Here is an 18800-nt window from a genome sequence, read left to right on the forward strand (position 1 = left end):
AGTGACCTTTCAGCTCAAGCTGGCGAAGCTTTGGGATCATGTGGATGATTCCCCCCACTCCAGCCAGTGACCTCGTGCTGATGAGCATGCACTCAGAGCCAGGGACCAACCACAACCTCAGGGCTTTGAACCAGCACCCTCAAGGTTCCGGGTCAATGCTTTATCCACCACGCCACCATCAGTCAGACCTTTTGGTAACTCTTCAGACTAAAAGATCTTTGAAAGCAAAGGAGTTTGTATCCCTGGTACCTCCTGGTAGTCCTGATAGTCAAAATATTCCTGTGGATGGATGGGTGGGTGGATGGACAGATGGATGTATAAATGGGTAGCAGATGATAGATGATGGAAGAATGAATGAATGAAGCAAGTATATTTGAATATATCTTAGGAACAGGCTCACAGTATTTGATGGAAAATATTCACAAACATATGCCTTTTTAAAAACGTATCTCTTCTGTTCAGTTACATAAAAAATGTAGCATTGTGAAAACAGCATACTCTCGGAAGTCACACAAACCTAGATTTGAATCTTGGCTCTGTGTAAATGTGAACCTTGTGCAAATTATTTAGCTACCCTAAGTCTCAGTTTCCTCATCTATAAAATTGGGCAATGTTAGAGTGCGACCTCAAGGAGGAAGGCCCAATGAAACACTCACCCAAGAGTATCTATATGTAACGTTCATTATTTTGATAAATGTATTATAAATAGGGCCTAGTTCTCAGCCTGATAGAATAAAAATAAAACCTTCATTTCATCAGCACAGAGGCTCACATTTAACCAAACCAGACAGGCAAATAGATAAATCAGAATGCCAGCTTAATAATTTACCATGATAAATTATTTGGAGTGTCTAAGTAACTGTCACATTCTCTCCCTGCATGCAACTATATTTGGGAAGTAAAATTGTAACTTGAAAATTGTTCAGGCAATGTTACTTGGGCTGCTTCCTGAGTTTAGTGATGGGCCAGCCATTGGAAACCCTCAGAGGAACAGGTCACTGACAAGGTTTGTCTCTGTCTGCTAGGATAAATCTGTACATATTTGCTTTCTTCCAGAATATATTTATATTTCACAAGGCATCTTATCCTTCTCACTTGCAATGTCTTGAGGAAAGGTTCACCCCAACCCCTAAAATATTAACAATAAAAAGAACAATATCTTCATCAGTGCCACCTGCATGTCAGTGGCGGGGGTCCCTCTGGCCTGAAAGATCTGAGTCAGATGGCTTAACCACCCCAGTCCATAGCCTGTGAAAGTCCTAAACCCATCTAAGATTTCAGCAAATCCTTGTGTTCTTCTGGTCTCCGCTTCCATCTGTTTCCTTTCAATCCAGACCTCACTGGTTTCCACCAAAATGAAAAACAAAAAATCCCACTCACACTAACCTTTATGGGCAGACTTTTCTAAAGAACTGAGGAGGCAGAGAGAGGTCTCAGGAAGGACTCACACACACCACACACACACACACACACACACACACACACACCATTGCAAGCTGTTTAAAACCTGTGCAAGACATCCCTGTTCTTCCAAGGTCTCCTGACCACACTGACACCAGGGTTTCCTCCCTAGCCCTGCCCACCACAGTCCTCCTCCCACGCCTCTTTCCCTGTCTCCCTTCCTTCTCCCTCCTCTGCTCTCTCTCCCGCCCCTGCCTCTCCAGCAATCAGGCAATTTCCTCTCTTTGACACAGAACAGAGGTTCCACCCGCCTCTCTGGAGCCTTCTCCACAGCTGAGATCCAGGCCAGGGAATTTCACCTTCTAATTGATCAAAGGTATTTTCCAAACAAAGACTGCTCCTTTCTCAATGGACTTTTGGGGCCAACTGCTTAAAAAAAATAAAAGTATTTCCTAACTGATTGTGAAGTGCCTGGGATGTACATTCAATAAACCAACTTCCATCCACTCCTGTTGTTCCTCTCCATTTATGCAACACATTGTTGAACAATAATAATTTCCAAATGACTGAGGTGTTTCTGCTCCTCTCCACATTCCTGTGCTGGCTGAGAAGACACCCTCGAATAAAATTCCCCATAGCTATAGGCTTTTAAGGACTGGTACCAAATACTGGCTCCCTAACTGACTAGCTATGTGATCTTGTGCAAATTACTTAACCTCACTGGCCTCAGTTTCTCTACCCATAAAATGGGAGGATGGACTCCCCTAAAGAATTCTCAGGAGGATTAAATTAATTTACTCCTGTAAAGTGCTTAGTACATACTAAAGGCTCAGTAAATGTTAGCTGGGTTTTTTTGTTTGTTTGTTTTTGTATTTTTCTGAAGCTGGAAACAGGGAGAGATAGACAGACTCCCGCATGCGCCCGACCAGGATCCACCCGGCACGCCCACCAGGGGGCGATGCTCTGCCCACCAGGGGGCGATGCTCTGCCCCTCCAGGGCGTCATTCTGTTGCAACCAGAGCCACTCTAGCATCTGGGGCAGAGGCCAAGGAGCCATCCCCAGCACCCGGGCCATCTTTGCTCCAATGGAGCCTCGCTGCGGGAGGGGAAGAGAGAGACAGAGAGGAAGGAGAGGGGGAGGGGTGGAGAAGCAGATAGGTGCCTCTCCTGTGTGCCCTGGCCAGGAATCGAACCCGGGACTTCTGCACGCCAGGCCGACACTCTACCACTGAGCCAACCGGCCAGGGCCTGTTAGCTGTTTCTTTTAAAATTTTTTGTTTCTTTCTCCTTAAATATATGACTTTATCAATGAAAAAGATAAAAAGAGTTTAACATTTGCATTTTAATAAAGCCAGCCTTGAGCTAGAGACTAAAGCAGCAGGGTCAGGTTCAACTTGGCTGGCAGGCTATATACCCTGCCAGTACCCGAAGGCACAAAGGATGACCAGGTACTAACTAACTCAGTTGTGGCCCGCATTCAGAGATGGAGGGGGTGGTAGGGACAGTATGAAAATACAATCCAAACCAGGGTAGCTTAAACTGGAAGAGATACCCACTGCCCTGGGTCTAATTCATTTCTGGGTCAGAGGATTCAGGTCCCAAGCCTGCAGGGCCCCGGGGCTGGCTAGCATCATGATAACTTATCATATATCTCATGTGAATCTCTCAAAGTCCTCTCAAATTTCCCTGGTGTCACAAGAGAATGGGAAGAACTGAGATACCATAATCCCCCTCAAAAAAGATCAACGCTGCCTTTCTAGTGTCTGCAGCCCAGTCTCCTTAGGTAAATGGCCAGCACGGGCTGCCTGGTTCACACTGCTGCTCTCATCCATACCTGACTGCAGAGTACAGTCTTCCCCCGGCACCGGCACCGGCACCGACCCAGCCCCTGGAGCCTCTGCCCCTCGCAGCAACAGGCTGGTTGGGCTGCTTTGCTGCAGCCTCTGGAACAACACGGTTAGGAATGGAGTGGGAGAGCCAGGCACGGGCTGAGTGAAACCAGTTCCTCCCAAGGTGAGCCCAGGTGAGAGGAAGAGGAAGAGGGAAGGAAGGACACTGGAAGGGACTGCCAGCCCAGCTCCACAGGGCACATCCTGAAGCAGGGGAGTAAGCGGGTCTTTCTCTTGGCAGAAGGCAGAGTTGTCGGAGCCTGGGCACAGCGGGGCTCAGCAGTGACAAGGAGGGGAAGAGAAGATTATAGTTTTTCTACCTAAAAACTACTTAAAGGACACATTTCTACAGAAAATCGTTCCGAGTTTAGTCTCTACAGCCAGAAGTACATTATCCTTCGGGCTTTATAAACTCTCCCTGCAGACTTGAGTTTCCCTTGCGTGACTTTGGGCTCCTGCTCATTTCTGCCGCCCTGGCTGTGTTGGGGCTGAGCCGACAGGGAGAGAAGCTGTGTGTTTGGAAGCTCCATCCCTGGGCATGACCAAATTTGCCCCTGCACCACCAGTCACCGTGGTTCTCTTTGCAGAAGTGTGTACTTAAAGGAAGAAGCAAGGCGGCTTGGGGATTCTCGGCCCCTGCAGTGACAAGCCCCAGGGGAAGATGCCCGGCGTGCTGCGGTAAGTCCGGGCACGCCCGCCCCGGCCGTGGGGAAGTCGGTAGGTGGTCAGGCGGCCGCGCTCACTGGAGCAGCGTGACGCGGCCGCCACAGGTGCGGACGCTGGGGGGCAAGACTCGCTGTGCTCTCCCCTGTGCCTGGCTGCGCTGGGAGGCCGCCAGCCCGCTCCTCCAGCGGGGCGGGGGCGAGGGCGGAGCGCCGCCTTTTCTGGCTGGGGAGGAGTGGCCGCGGCCAGGAGGTCACTTGGCCACCGGGCTGGCGGCAGTCACACACGCGCCCCGCGCCCGCCCAGCTAGGCTCTTTCTTCCCTCTCCTGCGCTCACCAAGCGGCTCGGCTAACTCTCGTGCTCTGCAGCAGGGGCCTCCCAGCGAGCCCCTCCATCCACCATCAGAGAGCCCACATGGGCCCCGAGGCCACCTGCTGCCCTTGCAGGGGCCTCCAGGTGAGGACCTGGATTGAGCCCGTGGTGGCCTCCACCCAGATCGCCGGCTCCCTCTATGATGCGGGGCTGCTCCTGGTGCTGAAGGAATCCTTCGGGGCCAGAGCCTCCTCCAACCACAGCACCACCCCGTCGCCCCGCGGGGCTCTAGAGGATGAACAGCAGAAGGCCATCTCCAATTTCTACATCATCTACAACGTGGTGACGGGCCTGACGCCCCTGCTGCCTGCCTACGGGCTGGGCTGGCTCAGTGACCGCTACCACCGCAAGATCGCCATTTGTGTGGCCCTGCTAGGCATCCTGTTCTGCCGCCTCGGGCTGCTGTTCAAGGTGCTGTGGGACTGGCCCGTGGAGGTGATGTACTGGGCCGTGGGGCTGAACGGGCTCTGCGGAGGCCTCTCGTTGTACTGGTCCGGAGTCGTTTCCCTGGGATCCCTGGGCTCCTCCGAGGGCCGCCGCTCGGTGCGCCTCATCGTTATTGACCTGATCCTGGGCTTGGCGGGATTCTGTGGGAGCATGGTCTCCGGGCATCTCTTCCAGCAGATGTCTGCGCAGTCCTGGCAGGGCCTGGTGCTGACGGCCTGCAGCGTCAGCTGTGCCTCTTTTGCCCTTCTCTACAGCCTCTTGGTCCTGAAGGTCCCTGAGCCGGTGGCCAAGCCCAGAAAGGCACTCCCCACCGTGGACACGGTGTCTGGCACGGTGGGCACATATCGCGCACTGGATCCTGATCAGCCAGACAGGCAGAGTGTGGTGGGGCACCCTCTGTCTCCTAGGAAAGCAAAGCCTCAAAAAACCATGATCGCCCTTCTCTTTATGGGTGCCATCCTCTATGACCTGGCAGTGGTGGGCACAGTGGACGTGATGCCCCTTTTTGTGCTGAGGGCACCTCTCAGTTGGAACCAAGTGCAGGTGGGCTATGGTATGGCCGCAGGGTACACCATCTTCATCACCAGCTTCCTGGGCGTCCTGGTCTTCTCCCGCTGCTTCCGGGACACCACCATGATCATGATTGGGATGGTCTCCTTTGGCTCGGGAGCCCTCCTAATGACTTTTGTGAAACAGACGTACATGTTCTACATTGGTGAGTCTGACATTCTTGGGGAAGCAGGACAAAGACCCCGCTGGCCACCTGAGTCATGGGGCTGACACTAGGAGGGCTATGGTCTCGGTGTCCCCACTCAGCACCAGGGATTATACCTGCCACTTAGGGGGCTCAAGGGAGATAGGGTTACGTGCACTTGAGTTTATCTGTGTTGCGTGTGCATTGTGTTATCTGTATTGCCCACTGAAATGTTACTGGAGTGGAGTGGTGTCCACAGCTCTAGAAGGTCATGGGAGGTATAGTCAGTGGTGCCTGGAGTTGATAGAAGAGGCTTCAGGATGGCATTAGATGGAAGAGACAAGGTTGAGTTTCTTCTCCCCAATTTTAAAGGGATAAAACATTAACTAATTCAACTGAGAAGATAAAAATCATTTCGAGCCAAGCAGGGGCTTTCTAAAAATGAATTTAAAAATTTCTCCATAAATGCTTTCTACAATCAGTGTAATAAATTCTCTCAGGGAAGCAGGATGAAGTTTCCATGTGAGGACACAGTTCAGACAACCACACGCAGAAATTTCCGGACCAATGCTCCAATAGGCTGTCTAATGATAAAAATGGTCTGTATCTGTTTTGTCCAGTGTGGTAGCTGCAAGCCACATGTGGCTATTGAGCACTTGAAATGTGGCTGGTGCAAGTAAAAAACTGAATTTAAAATTTTATTTCATTTAAATTAATTTAAATAGCCACACATGCCAGTGGCTAATATATTAGGAAGAACAACTTCCAGAGCAAGCCACATAGGAGTTATAGAGAGAGAGGGAATTCTAAGTGAGGCTCTTGCTTTCTTCTAATTTACTCCTTGGCCAAGGCTGGGCTATAGTGAGGAGTGCCCTTGTGTGATTTCTTTCCAGCTCGAGCCATCATGATGTTCGCTCTCATCCCCGTCACAACCATTCGATCAGCAATGTCCAAACTCATAAAGGATTCTTCATATGGTGAGTAAAACGAATCTGAGATTCTCTGCCTGGACTGCTTCCGGTGCTTGAGGCAGTGGGGTTGGCCTTGCAAAAGGCACGCAGAGTTCCAGCAGCAATATCCTCTAGTCTAGGAACACACTGGGGTCCACCCAGGGCAGAGGGAGTGAAAACGGAAGGGTGGGACAGACTCGGAAAGTCAGTCACGGATAAGCTACAGTCAAAGAAAGACACCACCATCCCCAGGCCACAGGTAGCTCCACTGGACAGAGGCAGGCGTCCTGGTAGAATGAGCCAGGAAGACTGAGAGGGAGTCCTGGGAAGGGGGAGGGGTCTCCTAAGAGCTCCCCACAGACTCAGCTACCTGGGAACAGGGAGAGAGAGCAGATCTTCTTGGTAACCTCTGTTCCTTCCACAGGAAAGGTGTTTGTCACTCTGCAGCTGTCCCTGACGCTGACGTGGGTGGTGACGTCCACGCTGTATAATGAGCTCTATCAGCTCACCATGGAAAAGTTTGTCGGCACCTGCTTTGCTCTCTCCTCCTTTCTCTCCTTCCTGGCCATCGTCCCGATTGGGTAAGACAGGAGCAGTGTTTGCCGTGTCGGCTGGGGCCCTGGGGCTTAGGTCAAGGGCTGTTGGACCGTCTGCTCCAGCCCATCATCATAAAGCATTATGTATTTTCAATGGACCCTTCTCGGTAGGTTCTCTCGCAAAGAAAAAGTCTGGCTATTTCCCCAAATTATTTGGGAATTCCCCAAAGTCATAACTAATGAACAGAAGGCCCCAACCAGCTGGCTCCCCTCCTGACAGCTTTGTAATACAATTTATTTAGAGGAGCCTCAGATACTTCCCAGGAATCAGAAGCTGGGGTTAGAAAACCTCTTGAACCCCTGAGACCTCTTTGGTTTATCTCCCTTTAGGGGAGCGTCATTCCTCCCCGTTTTTGTTTTTTTTTTCTTTTGTTTGTTTTTTTTTCCTGTATTTTTCTGAAGCCGGAAACGGGGAGAGACAGACAGACAGACTCCCGCATGCGCCCGACCGGGATCCACCTGGCATGCCCACCAGGGGGTGACGCTCTGCCCACCAGGGGGCGATGCTCTGCCCCTCCGGGGCGTCGCTCTGTTGCGACCAGAGCCACTCTAGCACCTGGGGCAGAGGCCGAGGAGCCATCCCCAGCGCCCAGGCCATCTTTGCTCCAGTGGAGCCTCAGCTGCGAGAGGGGAAGAGAGAGACAGAGAGGAAGGAGGGGGAGGGGTGGAGAAGCAAATGGGCGCTTCTCCTATGTGCCCTGGCCGGGAATCGAACCCGGGTCCCCCGCACACCAGGCCGACGCTCTACTGCTGAGCCAACCGACCAGAGCCCCTCCCCGTTTTTGAGTACTTATTCTCCACCGTGCCCTCCGAGGACTTGCCATCAGGCAGCCTTTGTGCTCAGTGTCTCCAAAATCTCACAGCCACTGAACTGTGTGAGGTCCCCGGAAGATTTGGCCAACTCCCTTGACATCTTTTGGGGAACTGTCTCATTCGTGAAACAAGAGTGCTCAAGTCTGGGAGCTAAGAGGCAGGAGAAAGCTGTAGAGCAAAGAAGGAGTACTGCATGCCCTTGGCCATGGTGCCAGCCGGAGTCACCCCCAGGCCGGACTCTGCAGAACAGTCTGGTCTCTGACCAAGCCGTGTCTATGATTTTAAACTTTCTGGTAGTCACACTTAAAAATGAGAAAAGTAACAAGTGATATTTATTTTAATATCATATTTGATTGAACTCATTACATCCAAAGTATCATTTTCACATGCCATCAACTTACAAAATTAATCAATGAGATTTTCTTTTTTCTGAGTCTTTGAAATCTGGCCTGGGTTTCATGCTGACAGCACCTCTCAATTTAGACTAGTCACATTTCAAGTGTCCGCTAGCCAGTGTGACTTGTGGCTATATAGTAGGCATCATTGCTTAGATTGGTTAGGTCCTTTCCCCCCTCCCCCTAAAGTAAGGTTCTCTCAGGCTTGTATCAATCCCACCAGAGGAGAAGGGAATGCAATATGGTCACAATCGGGCTCAAGGGGTTTGATACAGAGTTGCGTTTTAAAGGGACCTGTCTACGAGCGCATGTCTGCCATGTCTGTATCATGTCTGTCGTGGCAGTAGCATGGGCAGCAGAACAGAGAATGGCTGAAGGCAGATGGAAAAGGTAGGAAGTGGATGGTGGTAAGGCCCGTTATTGACTTCTCACGTCACGTCACAATAGACGTCCCTGCCTGCACAGAAAGTTGGGCTTTCGGAGACAGGGGCCATTGATCATTCAGGCTTTCTACTTTATTTCGTAGTTGAACATCATAAGATAGGAAGCTCCAACAGCTCAGAGAATTTGTACAAAGAGCAAGCACTAGTGTCCTCTTGGCCCAGTCCTCACTTTCTCAAGGGGTAGGACCTGTCCTCAAATTGCCCAGCCCTTAGGTATTTCCACATGCTCCTGTTTTCACATGAGCCTTGGGGAATATGTTGGACTTAGCCAGACCTAGCATGCACTTTGAACTTCTCGGGAGCCCCAGCTCTTTGTCCAAGTGAGTAATAGATTGGTAACTATGCCACTTGGAAGTTATACAGTGCTATTTGATTGACAGTTGGTTGAAATATTCTCTTTAACCTAAACAAATAAACACAAAACAAAACAAGTCTGACTAATGGGTGTCATAGCTAAAGCCAGAAACAGACAAATGAAAGCAATAAGAAAATACAATAATTGGTTCCTTTCTAGTTTCATTGCTTCGTGTGTATGCTAAGGCGGACGCTTTGCCTTCATAAAGAGACTTTAGGGTGCACAAAGCAGGTCTGCTGCCCTGGACATTTCACCTCAATGCACCTGTAACATGCACTTGGACACAGTCATGCATTCTGTTCACAGAATCTGGATTAGGCCATGCACGATCTTTACAATCTTACCTCATAGAAGCAAGTCTTGAACCAATCAAGTATGTGATCAAGTGCTTATGTGAATAAGGTGCCTCAGTGTTAACTAATTTTCCCCTCTTTTATAGACATTTAGCAGTAGAAGAGACCCCTGTGTGAACAAAACCTCCCTTACTTGCTGTACAATGGAATCACCCGGAGAGAGTGGAAATTGACTTGTGTCTGGATCCCAGCCTCAGACACTCTGACTCAGTTGATCTGGAGTTTAGCCTGGACACAGGAATTTTTAAAAGCTCTCCGGGTTATTCAAATGTGCAACCAAGATTCAGAACCTCTAGTATGAATGGGGGGTTTTCATTACCTTTCTTTCCCACAAAGGGAAACCTTCTTAATAGCTAAAAGGGGCTCATTAAGTGAGATCAACAGGAAAGACCAGGAGAACTCTCTGACTACAGAAAGAAAAGCTACATTCCAAGGACATCTGAACCCAGGAAGACACGTCAGAGCAGGGGAGCAGAGGAACCCGTGGAGGCCAGGAGGCTGGGAGGAGAGGTCCCTGGGCTATAGCTGCCAACAGCCTGTTTGCAAGAAGGGACTTTGGCCCTGGCTGTTCCTGGTACCAAAGTGAGCCAGTTTCCCATTACTGCAGGACCTGCCCTCTCCTGCCTGCTCTTCTTTGTATGCAATAGGGAGATGCTGAGGAAATGAATGCCTGGTCCTGCCCATTTGCATCCCACTCCCCAACCCACACACATGCGCTCCCTACTGCCCCTGCTTCACAGAGAAAACAGAAGCCACCAGGGGAGAACGCCCCATCCTCCCCAAAGTAAATCTACAAACCTACATTCATGTGCGCCCATCCGAGTCCTCTCCTCCTCTACCCTCTTAAATGATAATAATAGCAAACACTTAAGTGCCCTTAATATGGCCAGGCACTACTTTAAATAATTTATATTTTTTAATTAATTCAATCTTATCAAACAGTCCTCTTATGCAATTACATTACCCCCATTTTGCAGATGAGGAAACCAACTCTAAGGCACTGTGTAACTTGCCAGAGGTTACTCAACTAGTAAGTGGCAGAGACAGGATTTGAACTCAGGGAAGTCTCTCTTATCTGCTAGGTGACGTTGCTTTTTTGGAAAAGTCACCAGGTGTCTGGGTGCTCTCCTATCTCCTCAGAGAGCTCACTGTGCTAGTCAGGTGCTCGCTCTCTCCTGAATTCCTTTTACCAGGACTGACACAGAATCCACCCCTCCCTCCTCGCTCCTTCCCCTCCCTCTTTTCCCTGTCCCCTCGTCCTCCTTCCCCTCCACCTCCTCCTCACGGTCAAGTTCTCCCAAGGCTGGTCTGTGCATGCTGTCTCGTGTCCTCCCTTCCCATTCACTTTGCAACCCTCTACAGACGGATGTCCCCAGCTCAACTCCCTGGAGTTGCTCTAAGACTAAGACGTGACTTCTTTCTTTCATTGTGTAGTCTACGTAATCGCCGTCATTCTATTTTACTTTATGTTTTAATTTATTGGGGTACAGGTTTCGGGTCTGCACACTGCACTGTGAGCCCATCACCCCAAGCAACATCTCTTTCCTCTCCATTCATTCCTCTGTCCACCTCCACCCCCCACCCCCTTTCTCTCCGGCTGTCACCACACTGTTGTCTCTGTCTGTGTGTAATATATGTTATATATATATATTTTTTTTTTTGCTTAATTCCTTCACCTTCTATCATCCAGTCCCCAAAACCCCCTTCCTTCTGACAGCTCAGTCTGTCCCCTGTGTCCATGCCTCTGTTTCTATTTTGTTCACCAGTCTAATTTGTTCATTAGATTCCACAACAGAAATGACTTCTTCAAAGCTGAATCCAGTGGACCCACTGCAATCCTCACCCCACATGGTTTCTCAGTGGCCCCCAACACTGTCGATCACTCTTTCCTCAGGTGGCACTTGTCACTGTCACTCGCCTTTCTCAACCCCTCACTCTGGTTGTTGTTCCACTCTATGATTGCTTCTCTACAAACCTCCAAATGGAAGAATTTGGGGGGCTCTGTTCTGGGTTGTCCTCACTTCATAATCTCTAAATCATCTAAGGAATGTTCAAATTTTCTAATTATCATTTAGATGTCTCAAATTGGGTTCTTGGCACCCTCCTGAATCTGTCCTCCCTCCAGTTTTTCCCATCTCATTACAGGCACCGCCAGCCACCCAGGGTAGAAATCAGGGTCACTGACATCATCCCTCTTCTTCCTCCTCCACCTGCAATCCTTCGGGCCTCATTGATTCTTCCTCCAAAACATGCCTCCAATTCATCCTTTTCTTTTTATGTTCCTGCGGCTGCTCATAGGCTAAGGCAGGGGTCCCCAAACTATGGCCCGCGGGCCACATGCAACCCCCTGAGGCCATTTATCCGGCCCCCACTGCACTTCCAGAAGGGGCACCTCTTTCATTGGTGGTGAGAGGAGCATAGTTCCCATTGAAATACTGGTCAGTCTGTTGATTTAAATTTACTTGTTCTTTATTTTAAATATTGTATTTGTTCCCGTTTTGTTTTTTTACTTTAAAATAAGGTATGTACAGTGTGCATAGGGATTTGTTCATAGTTATTTTTATAGTCCGGCCCTCCAACGGTCTGAGAGACAGTGAACTGGCCCCCTGTGTAAAAAGTTTGGGAACCCCTAGGCTAAGGCATTTGGATGACTGAGTGGGGCCCTGTGCCATTCTCCCCACATCCACTCTGGTGGGGAGCTGTTCCAAGCTCCCATCTCTCCTCCACCAGGCGGCCAGAGCTGTTTCCTGGAAGCGTAAATCAGAGAATGCCATCTCTTGCTCAAAGCTCTGCAATGCTCTTAAAACCCAATCGTCTCGCCATGGGCCACAAGCTCCTGCATGATCTGGCCTTGCCAACCTCTCGAGGCTCCTATTCCTGCCACTAACTACCCTCCCAACCCTACGCTTCAGCCCTGATAGCTCCCCCCACCCCCGCTCTTTCCCCTTCCTCACCCACACATTTCTTACCCCAACTAGTTGTGGCCTTACACACCATTTTCTCAAAGAGGATTTGAAAAAAATCCCCTTCTCAATCTGAAGTAGATCCCGAAGCCTCCTCCGCTTCTTCCTAGCATGACAGTTGGTGATTATCTAGTGGCTGTTTCACATGCTTGCTCACTGGACTGCAGGCTCCCTGTGGGGACCATGACTGGCTCACCATGTAGCCTCTGCGTCCAGTAGTGAGTCTGGCATACAAGAAGTCCTCAAGCACATTTGTTTAGTGAATGAATGATCTGTCAAAGGGTGTGGCACCTCCTACCAGCACCGCTGACCATCAGCATCCCGGTGCTACCTGTGAGCTGGCCTGGAAGCCAGGGCTGAAGCCAGGGGCTGGCCATCACTGTGTGGCTGTGCTACAGTGTTCCACGAGGGGGTCAGCTGCAGTCACGGCAGCATCCTGGAGTTCACGTGCTCCTGGGCAGGCTGCCTCCAAGTCCGGGCTCTCCTCTTGCCAGTTTCATAATACAGTAAGTTTAAAGTCCCTCCTTGTAGAGCCCTGTGGTTCGTGGAAGGTAGGAAATCATAGTGATCGGAAGTTTCCACGAAGCCTTCTTCCCTTAGAGGTTTGGATTTAAGCTCATACATAACCCCATCCAGCAGTTCCAAGCATTCAATCTGTGTCATTCAGGAAGAGCTTAGAACCCAAGGGACCTAGAACTCAACCAGATCAGAAAATCGAGGACCCTAGAGGCTGAAGGACACACCAAAAGTCACACAGATCCAAGATCGCAACTTAGAGCTATCCATTCCTACTCATTCGTTTATCTACAAATATTTTTAATCAATGTAATAATATATGGACAAGGTAAAGGGGCAGAAGATGAGGCAGCTAATTCTACTTGGGCTGAGTGACCCCCTGATCTTGAGATACATGTGGCCATTCATCCTCTGGCAGCAGCAAGATGGGAAGAGCTTCCGGGAAAAGGAAAATAAAGATGCAAAGGGCTTCAGGTGTTACAGGATTGGAACAGCCTGGAGTGAGAGAAGTTCCCGCGGGCCGTCTCTCTCCACCTGGTACAGCACGCTGCTGCTCTCACAGATGCAGCCTCGCAGTCTGTCAGGGACGAAGAGGTGGCTAGGGCCCACCTTGCCATCCGTGGGAAGGAAAAAGTGTATCTTTACCCCAGTCCGGCTGTTCTCTTGTAATTCTCTCTTGTGAATTCTTACAGCATCGTGGCCTATAAACAAGCCTCACTGAAACAGGCAGACGTCACAGAGAAATGAAGGTCTGACCTGCAGGAGCTGAACGCACCAGCAACGGCAGGGCCCCTCTGCAGACAAAGGAAGGGACCAGGAACCGGTGACCAAAGCAACCCACTGCCGAGAAACCCGAGTTCCAGCCAGAGTCAGCCTAGGGATGACCTGCTCTGACTCAGGGGTTCCTGGCGGGTGGGAAAAGCAATTTCCTGGTGATGGAAGAACTTTCTCAGCTTTCGGCCGCTCCCGAGAGGCAGAGGTTAGGATCTGCGGGCAGCAGAGTGCGAACTTTAATGGTTATATGCAAACTGCACGCATAGCCATATCAGATGCTACAAGGAGCTTCAGACAGCAGCCCCTTTTCTTCCAGAAATTGTCTTCTGGGCTCCAAGGTATGGCCATCTAGTCACCTGGGTGATGCCAGGAGCCCCGGGTGAGAACTCAAACCAAGGCACGTATTTTCAACGGTCCGGGGGGAATATGGAACCGATGTTTTGTAAGAACTACTAACAGTGAACATCAGTCGATACTTCAAAAATTAAAACGAAACCTCGGATAAAAGTTAGCTTTCTTCCTCAGGCCTTGTTAGCCATGAACACTCAGGAGAGATTTAGAGCCCAGGCTCTTGGCTTCCAGGGAGGTGTTGTGTTTTTTTTTTGTTTTTTGTTTTCGCTGTTATTGTTTTTAAGAAGCAAATATCAAGACTTTTTCTTTGATGGAATATTAAATTGAATACTTTCAGTCAACAATACTTTGCAAAGTGAGTGGTGTGAAGGGAAAGGGGGAGAGAATATACTCACAGAGCTATTTTATTTCGAGGTACTTTTTATTGCCTATTTTACTTACACATATAAAAGCAGACTCGCCTCCTCGTAAAATCAACATTCACAGCATACGTATGTGATTCACCACTGCCCAAGTCAGACTCCCTCTAGAACACAGACATAGTGTTCTTATGCTGGGCTAACACAAAGCTGGAGAATACATTTGAAGCTTAGAGCGTTTGGGCTCAGAGGCTTTGGTACCTCTGATCCCTTGCAGGGAAGGAACAAACCTCCTGGCACATCTACTGAGGTCCCGGTGCCACGGGAGGTGCTGAGATACAGTGGGAATAGGACTGCTCCTGCCCTCCCAGCGTGCACTGTCTCGTGAGTGGAGCAGACCACAAGCAGACAGGGAGGGGTCCTATAATCAATGCTAACATCAGGGCGCATCCGAGCCAGATTTAGGAGAGCAGGGAGGGCCTCTCAGAAGTTGCATATGATACGACTGGAAGGAGTTACCAAGGCCAGAAATTGGGAGATAGTCCAGGCAGACAGAACAACATTCTGCAAGGTCTGAAGGAGAAAATATTGCAAGATAAAGAGACTCAATATGAGTGGAGCAAAGAGAGGGGGAGGAAGAGGTAGCAAGGAGGATCGACTTGAGAGATGAGACTGGGGTGGTAACGAGGAATGACATAAAACCGAGCCTTTAAAAAAAGTTTCTCGCCTGACCTGTGGTGGCGCAGTGGATAAAGCGTCAACCTGGAAATACTGAGGTTGCCGGTTCAAAACCCTGGGCTTGCCTGGTCAAGGCACATATGGGAGTTGATGCTTCCTGCTCCTCCCCCCCCCCTTCTCTATAATAAATAAAATCTTAAAAAAAAAAAGTTTCTCTCTAGAGCAGGGGTCTCAAACTCAACTCAGCATGTGGGCCGCAGAGCAAGATCACAGCCGTTCAGCGGGCCGCACTAGGTCTACAAAAGGCAACTGTTACGCAACACTTTTCTTACTGCAGTTGAAAACAAAAAAAAATCAGTACAACAAGCACAATCGTACATGCAGTTTACTCAGTGTCACAAAACGACCAGAAACTGTAGTTCGCATCACAACTGCTGTTAACTAAGCTAATATCTAGCTAGGATGCTAGAGAAATGAAAAATACAAGTAGGCCCCTAGGCTTACTTAATTTTATCCAAAATATTTTGAACTTCGTGGATTAGTCTGCGGGCCGCACAAAATAGTCGGCGGGCCGCGAGTTTGAGACCCCTGCTAGAGGAATGGGGAGAGCTTTCGAAAGTTTCAAGTAGGAACACGGAATGCTTCCCTTGTGTCTTAGAAAGAGCACTCTGGCATCCCTGAGGATGAGCTGGTGGAGGCGGGAGCGAGCGGGATTTGCAGAGAGGGGACAGGCAGGGAGACCCTTGCAGAAACCCAGGCGACGGAGGAGGGTGGACTGACATCGGGTAAGAAGCTAGGAGGGTGGAGAGGAGTAGATGGACTTGGAGAGAGACTTGGAAGCTAGAGGTCAGCAGGGGGCGGTGAGGGATGGACTGTGGAGGGTGAGGTCAATGGAGGCTAGAATGACTCAGATTTGGGGTTCAGACAACTAGGAAGAAGGCAGAGCCCTCACTGAGACAGGCGACATAAACCCGGAGGGGAGATGGGAAGGTGTGTTCAGGGGCACGCTCCTATCTAAACTCTCACCAATAGGCTCGTTCCTCTTGCCTCCCTGCCTCCCACCCCAGCCCCTGAATGAGTCCCCCAACCAGAATGAATCTAATCATTTGCCTCTTCATTCCTGCTCCTGAAAAGCTTGCTCTGAACATCAAGAAAAATTTCCCCATTGCCCACATTGATCCTGCCATACATTGTGGGTTTTAACCTGCGTTGAGTTCTCAAAGCCCCAGCAGTGGCCCCTCTCCAGCCCCACCTACCACTAAGGTAGCAGTTTCAAACCTTCTCTCCTCTCCCCAGGGCACCATGTCTTCTAACAGATGTTCTAACCCAGGCATGGGTTCTCACAGTGTGTTTCCTGGGCCAGCAGCATCTGCAATTCCTGGGAACCTGTTAGGAATGCACATTCTTGGGCCCCCAAATCAAACTCTATGCGTGGGGCCCAACAACTGGTGTTTTCCCAAGTCCTCATGCTTAGGAACTACTGCTCTAATCTGCGGACCTGACGTTTTCTCCTTAAAATCTTTCCCTGAGCCTGACCAGGTGGTGGCGCAGTGGATAGGGCGTTGGACTGGGATGCGGAGGACGCAGGTTCAAGACCTCGAGATCGCCAGCTTGAGCGCAGGCTCATCTGGTTTGAGCAAAGCTCACCAGCTTGAACCCAGGGTTGCTGGCTTGTGCACGGGGTTACTCGGTCTGCTGAAGGCCCGCGGTCAAGGTACATATGAGAAAGCAATCAATGAACAACTAAGATGTCGCAATGTGCAACGGAAAAACTAATGATTGATGCTTCTCATCTTTCCGTTCCTGTCTGTTCCTGTCTATCCCTCTCTCTGACTCTCAATCTGTCTCTGGGGAAAAAAAAAAAAAAACTTTCCCTGAGTCTCCCCACTCCTCTTCCTGCACCCTGAATTCTGGAGGCCCCAAATGCTGTGACCTTGGTTCTCTTCCCAAATATGTAATCTAGTTTAATCCTGACTCCAGAACTCTCCAACAATCCAGTCAATCCCTCCCCACAACATAAATCCAAACCAAATTCTTCTCTCACCCTATCACCTAAACTTGCTCCATCTTTTATCTATTTCTCCTGATTGATTCCATAGTTCACCTCCGAGTCATCTCTGAACCTTCCCTTTCCCACAGAGATCTCTTCCATTCAGCCGCCTTTCTATCGCTTCCTGCTGCTTCCGCAATCTGCCATCTGTTCCCATCAAACACTCCAGCATGCTACCTCCATCGTCTTTACAAGAAACCAGTTCAAAATGGTAATTCCCGCTTCTTAATTCTCAATGGCAAAGCACCCAGGAAGGAGGGGAATATCCTTCATATTTAAGTTGGACATAGTTAAACAAGTAATAGGAAGAGGCCCTGGCCGGTTGGCTCAGTGGTAGAGCGTCGGCCTGGCGTACAAGGGGTCCCGGGTTCGATTCCCGGCCAGGGCACACAGGAGAAGCACCCATCTGCTTCTCCACCCCTCCCCCTCTCCTTCCTCTCTGTCTCTCTCTTCCCCTCCCGCAGCGAGGCTCCATTGGAGCAAAGATGGCCCGGGCGCTGGGGATGGCTCCTTGGTCTCTGCCCCAGGCGCTAGAATGGCTCTGGTCGGGACAGAGCGACACCCCGGAGGGGCAGAGCATCGCCCCCTGGTGGGCAGAGCGTCACCCCCTGGTGGGCGTACCAGGTGGATCCCGGTCAGGCGCATGCGGGAGTCTGTCTGTCTATCCCCGTTTCCAGCTTCAGAAAAATAAAAAAAAATAAAAAAAAGTAATAGGAAGAGTATCTCCATAAGGGCTATTATATAATGGGTGCCCAGCAGAGACTTAGGTGCTTTGTATACCTGATGGCTCGTTCAACCAGCAACCCATCAGGAAGGCATGTCTTCATTCAAAAACCACAACCTTAAGTTCAGAGAGAGGTGACTTGCCTAAATCCACATAGTAAGTGGGAAAGCCAAAAGTGATCCCAAATCTGTCTCATATCCCACCTTGTGGCCTCCTTTTGTATGGCTACCATTATATTAACGAAGTCTTCCATCTCATATTAAGATGTCGACCATCAGTAAGCCAAGTTTACACCAGTTTAAGTCCATTTCCAGTACACTGTCATCATTAAGTAAGCTCAATCGAGCATTTTGGTCTCTAATTTGCAACACGGTAACACTCTGATGAACCACAGGCATTTCTTCTTTCCTTACAGATTTGTAAGTAACATCTAGGTCAGGAGTCGGGAACCTATGGCTCACGAGCCAGTTGTGGCTCTTTTGATGGCTGCATCTGGCTCGCACACAAATCTTTAATTAAAAAAATTATGTTAAAAATATAAAACATTCTCATGTATTACAATCCATTCATTTCCTACCGCTTATGTTCATGGTTGCAGTTGGCTGGAGCCAATCACAGCTGTCCTCCGGGACAACACCAAATTTTTATTGGATAATGCGTAAGGTACACGAGTCGTTGTATGGCTCTCACAGAATTACATTTTAAAATATGTGGCGTTCAGGCCCTGGCCGGTTGGCTCAGCGGTAGAGCGTCGGCCTGGCATGCGGGGGACCCAGGTTCGATTCCCGCCAGGGCACATAGGAGAAGCGCCCATTTGCTTCTCCACCCCCCCCTTCCTCTCTGTCTCTCTCTTCCTCTCCCACAGTCAAGGCTCCATTGGAGCAAAAGATGGCCCTGGTGCTGGGGATGGCTCCTTGGCCTCTGCCCCAGGCGCTAGAGTGGCTCTGGTCGCGGCAGAGCGACGCCTGGGAGGGGCAGAGCGTCACCCCTGGTGGGCGTGCCGGGTGGATCCC

The 18800-nt window shown here is 49.9% G+C and overlaps 1 protein-coding gene across 1 annotated transcript; it reads left to right on the plus strand.

Annotated features, from left to right (window-relative positions):
* Positions 1-4239: 4239 nt before the first annotated feature.
* Positions 4240-14305, plus strand: SLC46A2 (solute carrier family 46 member 2). The gene is made up of 4 exons (XM_066365615.1): positions 4240-5488; positions 6361-6444; positions 6842-6998; positions 13544-14305. Exons 1-4 carry the CDS (start codon positions 4369-4371, stop codon positions 13596-13598), a joined length of 1416 nt encoding a protein of 471 aa, XP_066221712.1. The 5' UTR covers positions 4240-4368; the 3' UTR covers positions 13599-14305.
* Positions 14306-18800: the final 4495 nt, after the last annotated feature.

Source organism: Saccopteryx leptura, chromosome 2 (assembly GCF_036850995.1).
Source record: "Saccopteryx leptura isolate mSacLep1 chromosome 2, mSacLep1_pri_phased_curated, whole genome shotgun sequence".
NCBI lineage: Eukaryota > Metazoa > Chordata > Mammalia > Chiroptera > Emballonuridae > Saccopteryx > Saccopteryx leptura.

Bases quoted from the DNA above. Each gene is read 5' to 3' on its own strand.
- SLC46A2 (XM_066365615.1), top strand. From the start codon at position 4,369: ATGGGCCCCGAGGCCACCTGCTGCCCTTGCAGGGGCCTCCAGGTGAGG. The intron at 5,489-6,360 runs GTGAGTCTGACA...ATTTCTTTCCAG, and splicing joins GACGTACATGTTCTACATTG to CTCGAGCCATCATGATGTTC. The intron at 6,999-13,543 runs GTAAGACAGGAG...GAATTCTTACAG, and splicing joins CTGGCCATCGTCCCGATTGG to CATCGTGGCCTATAAACAAG.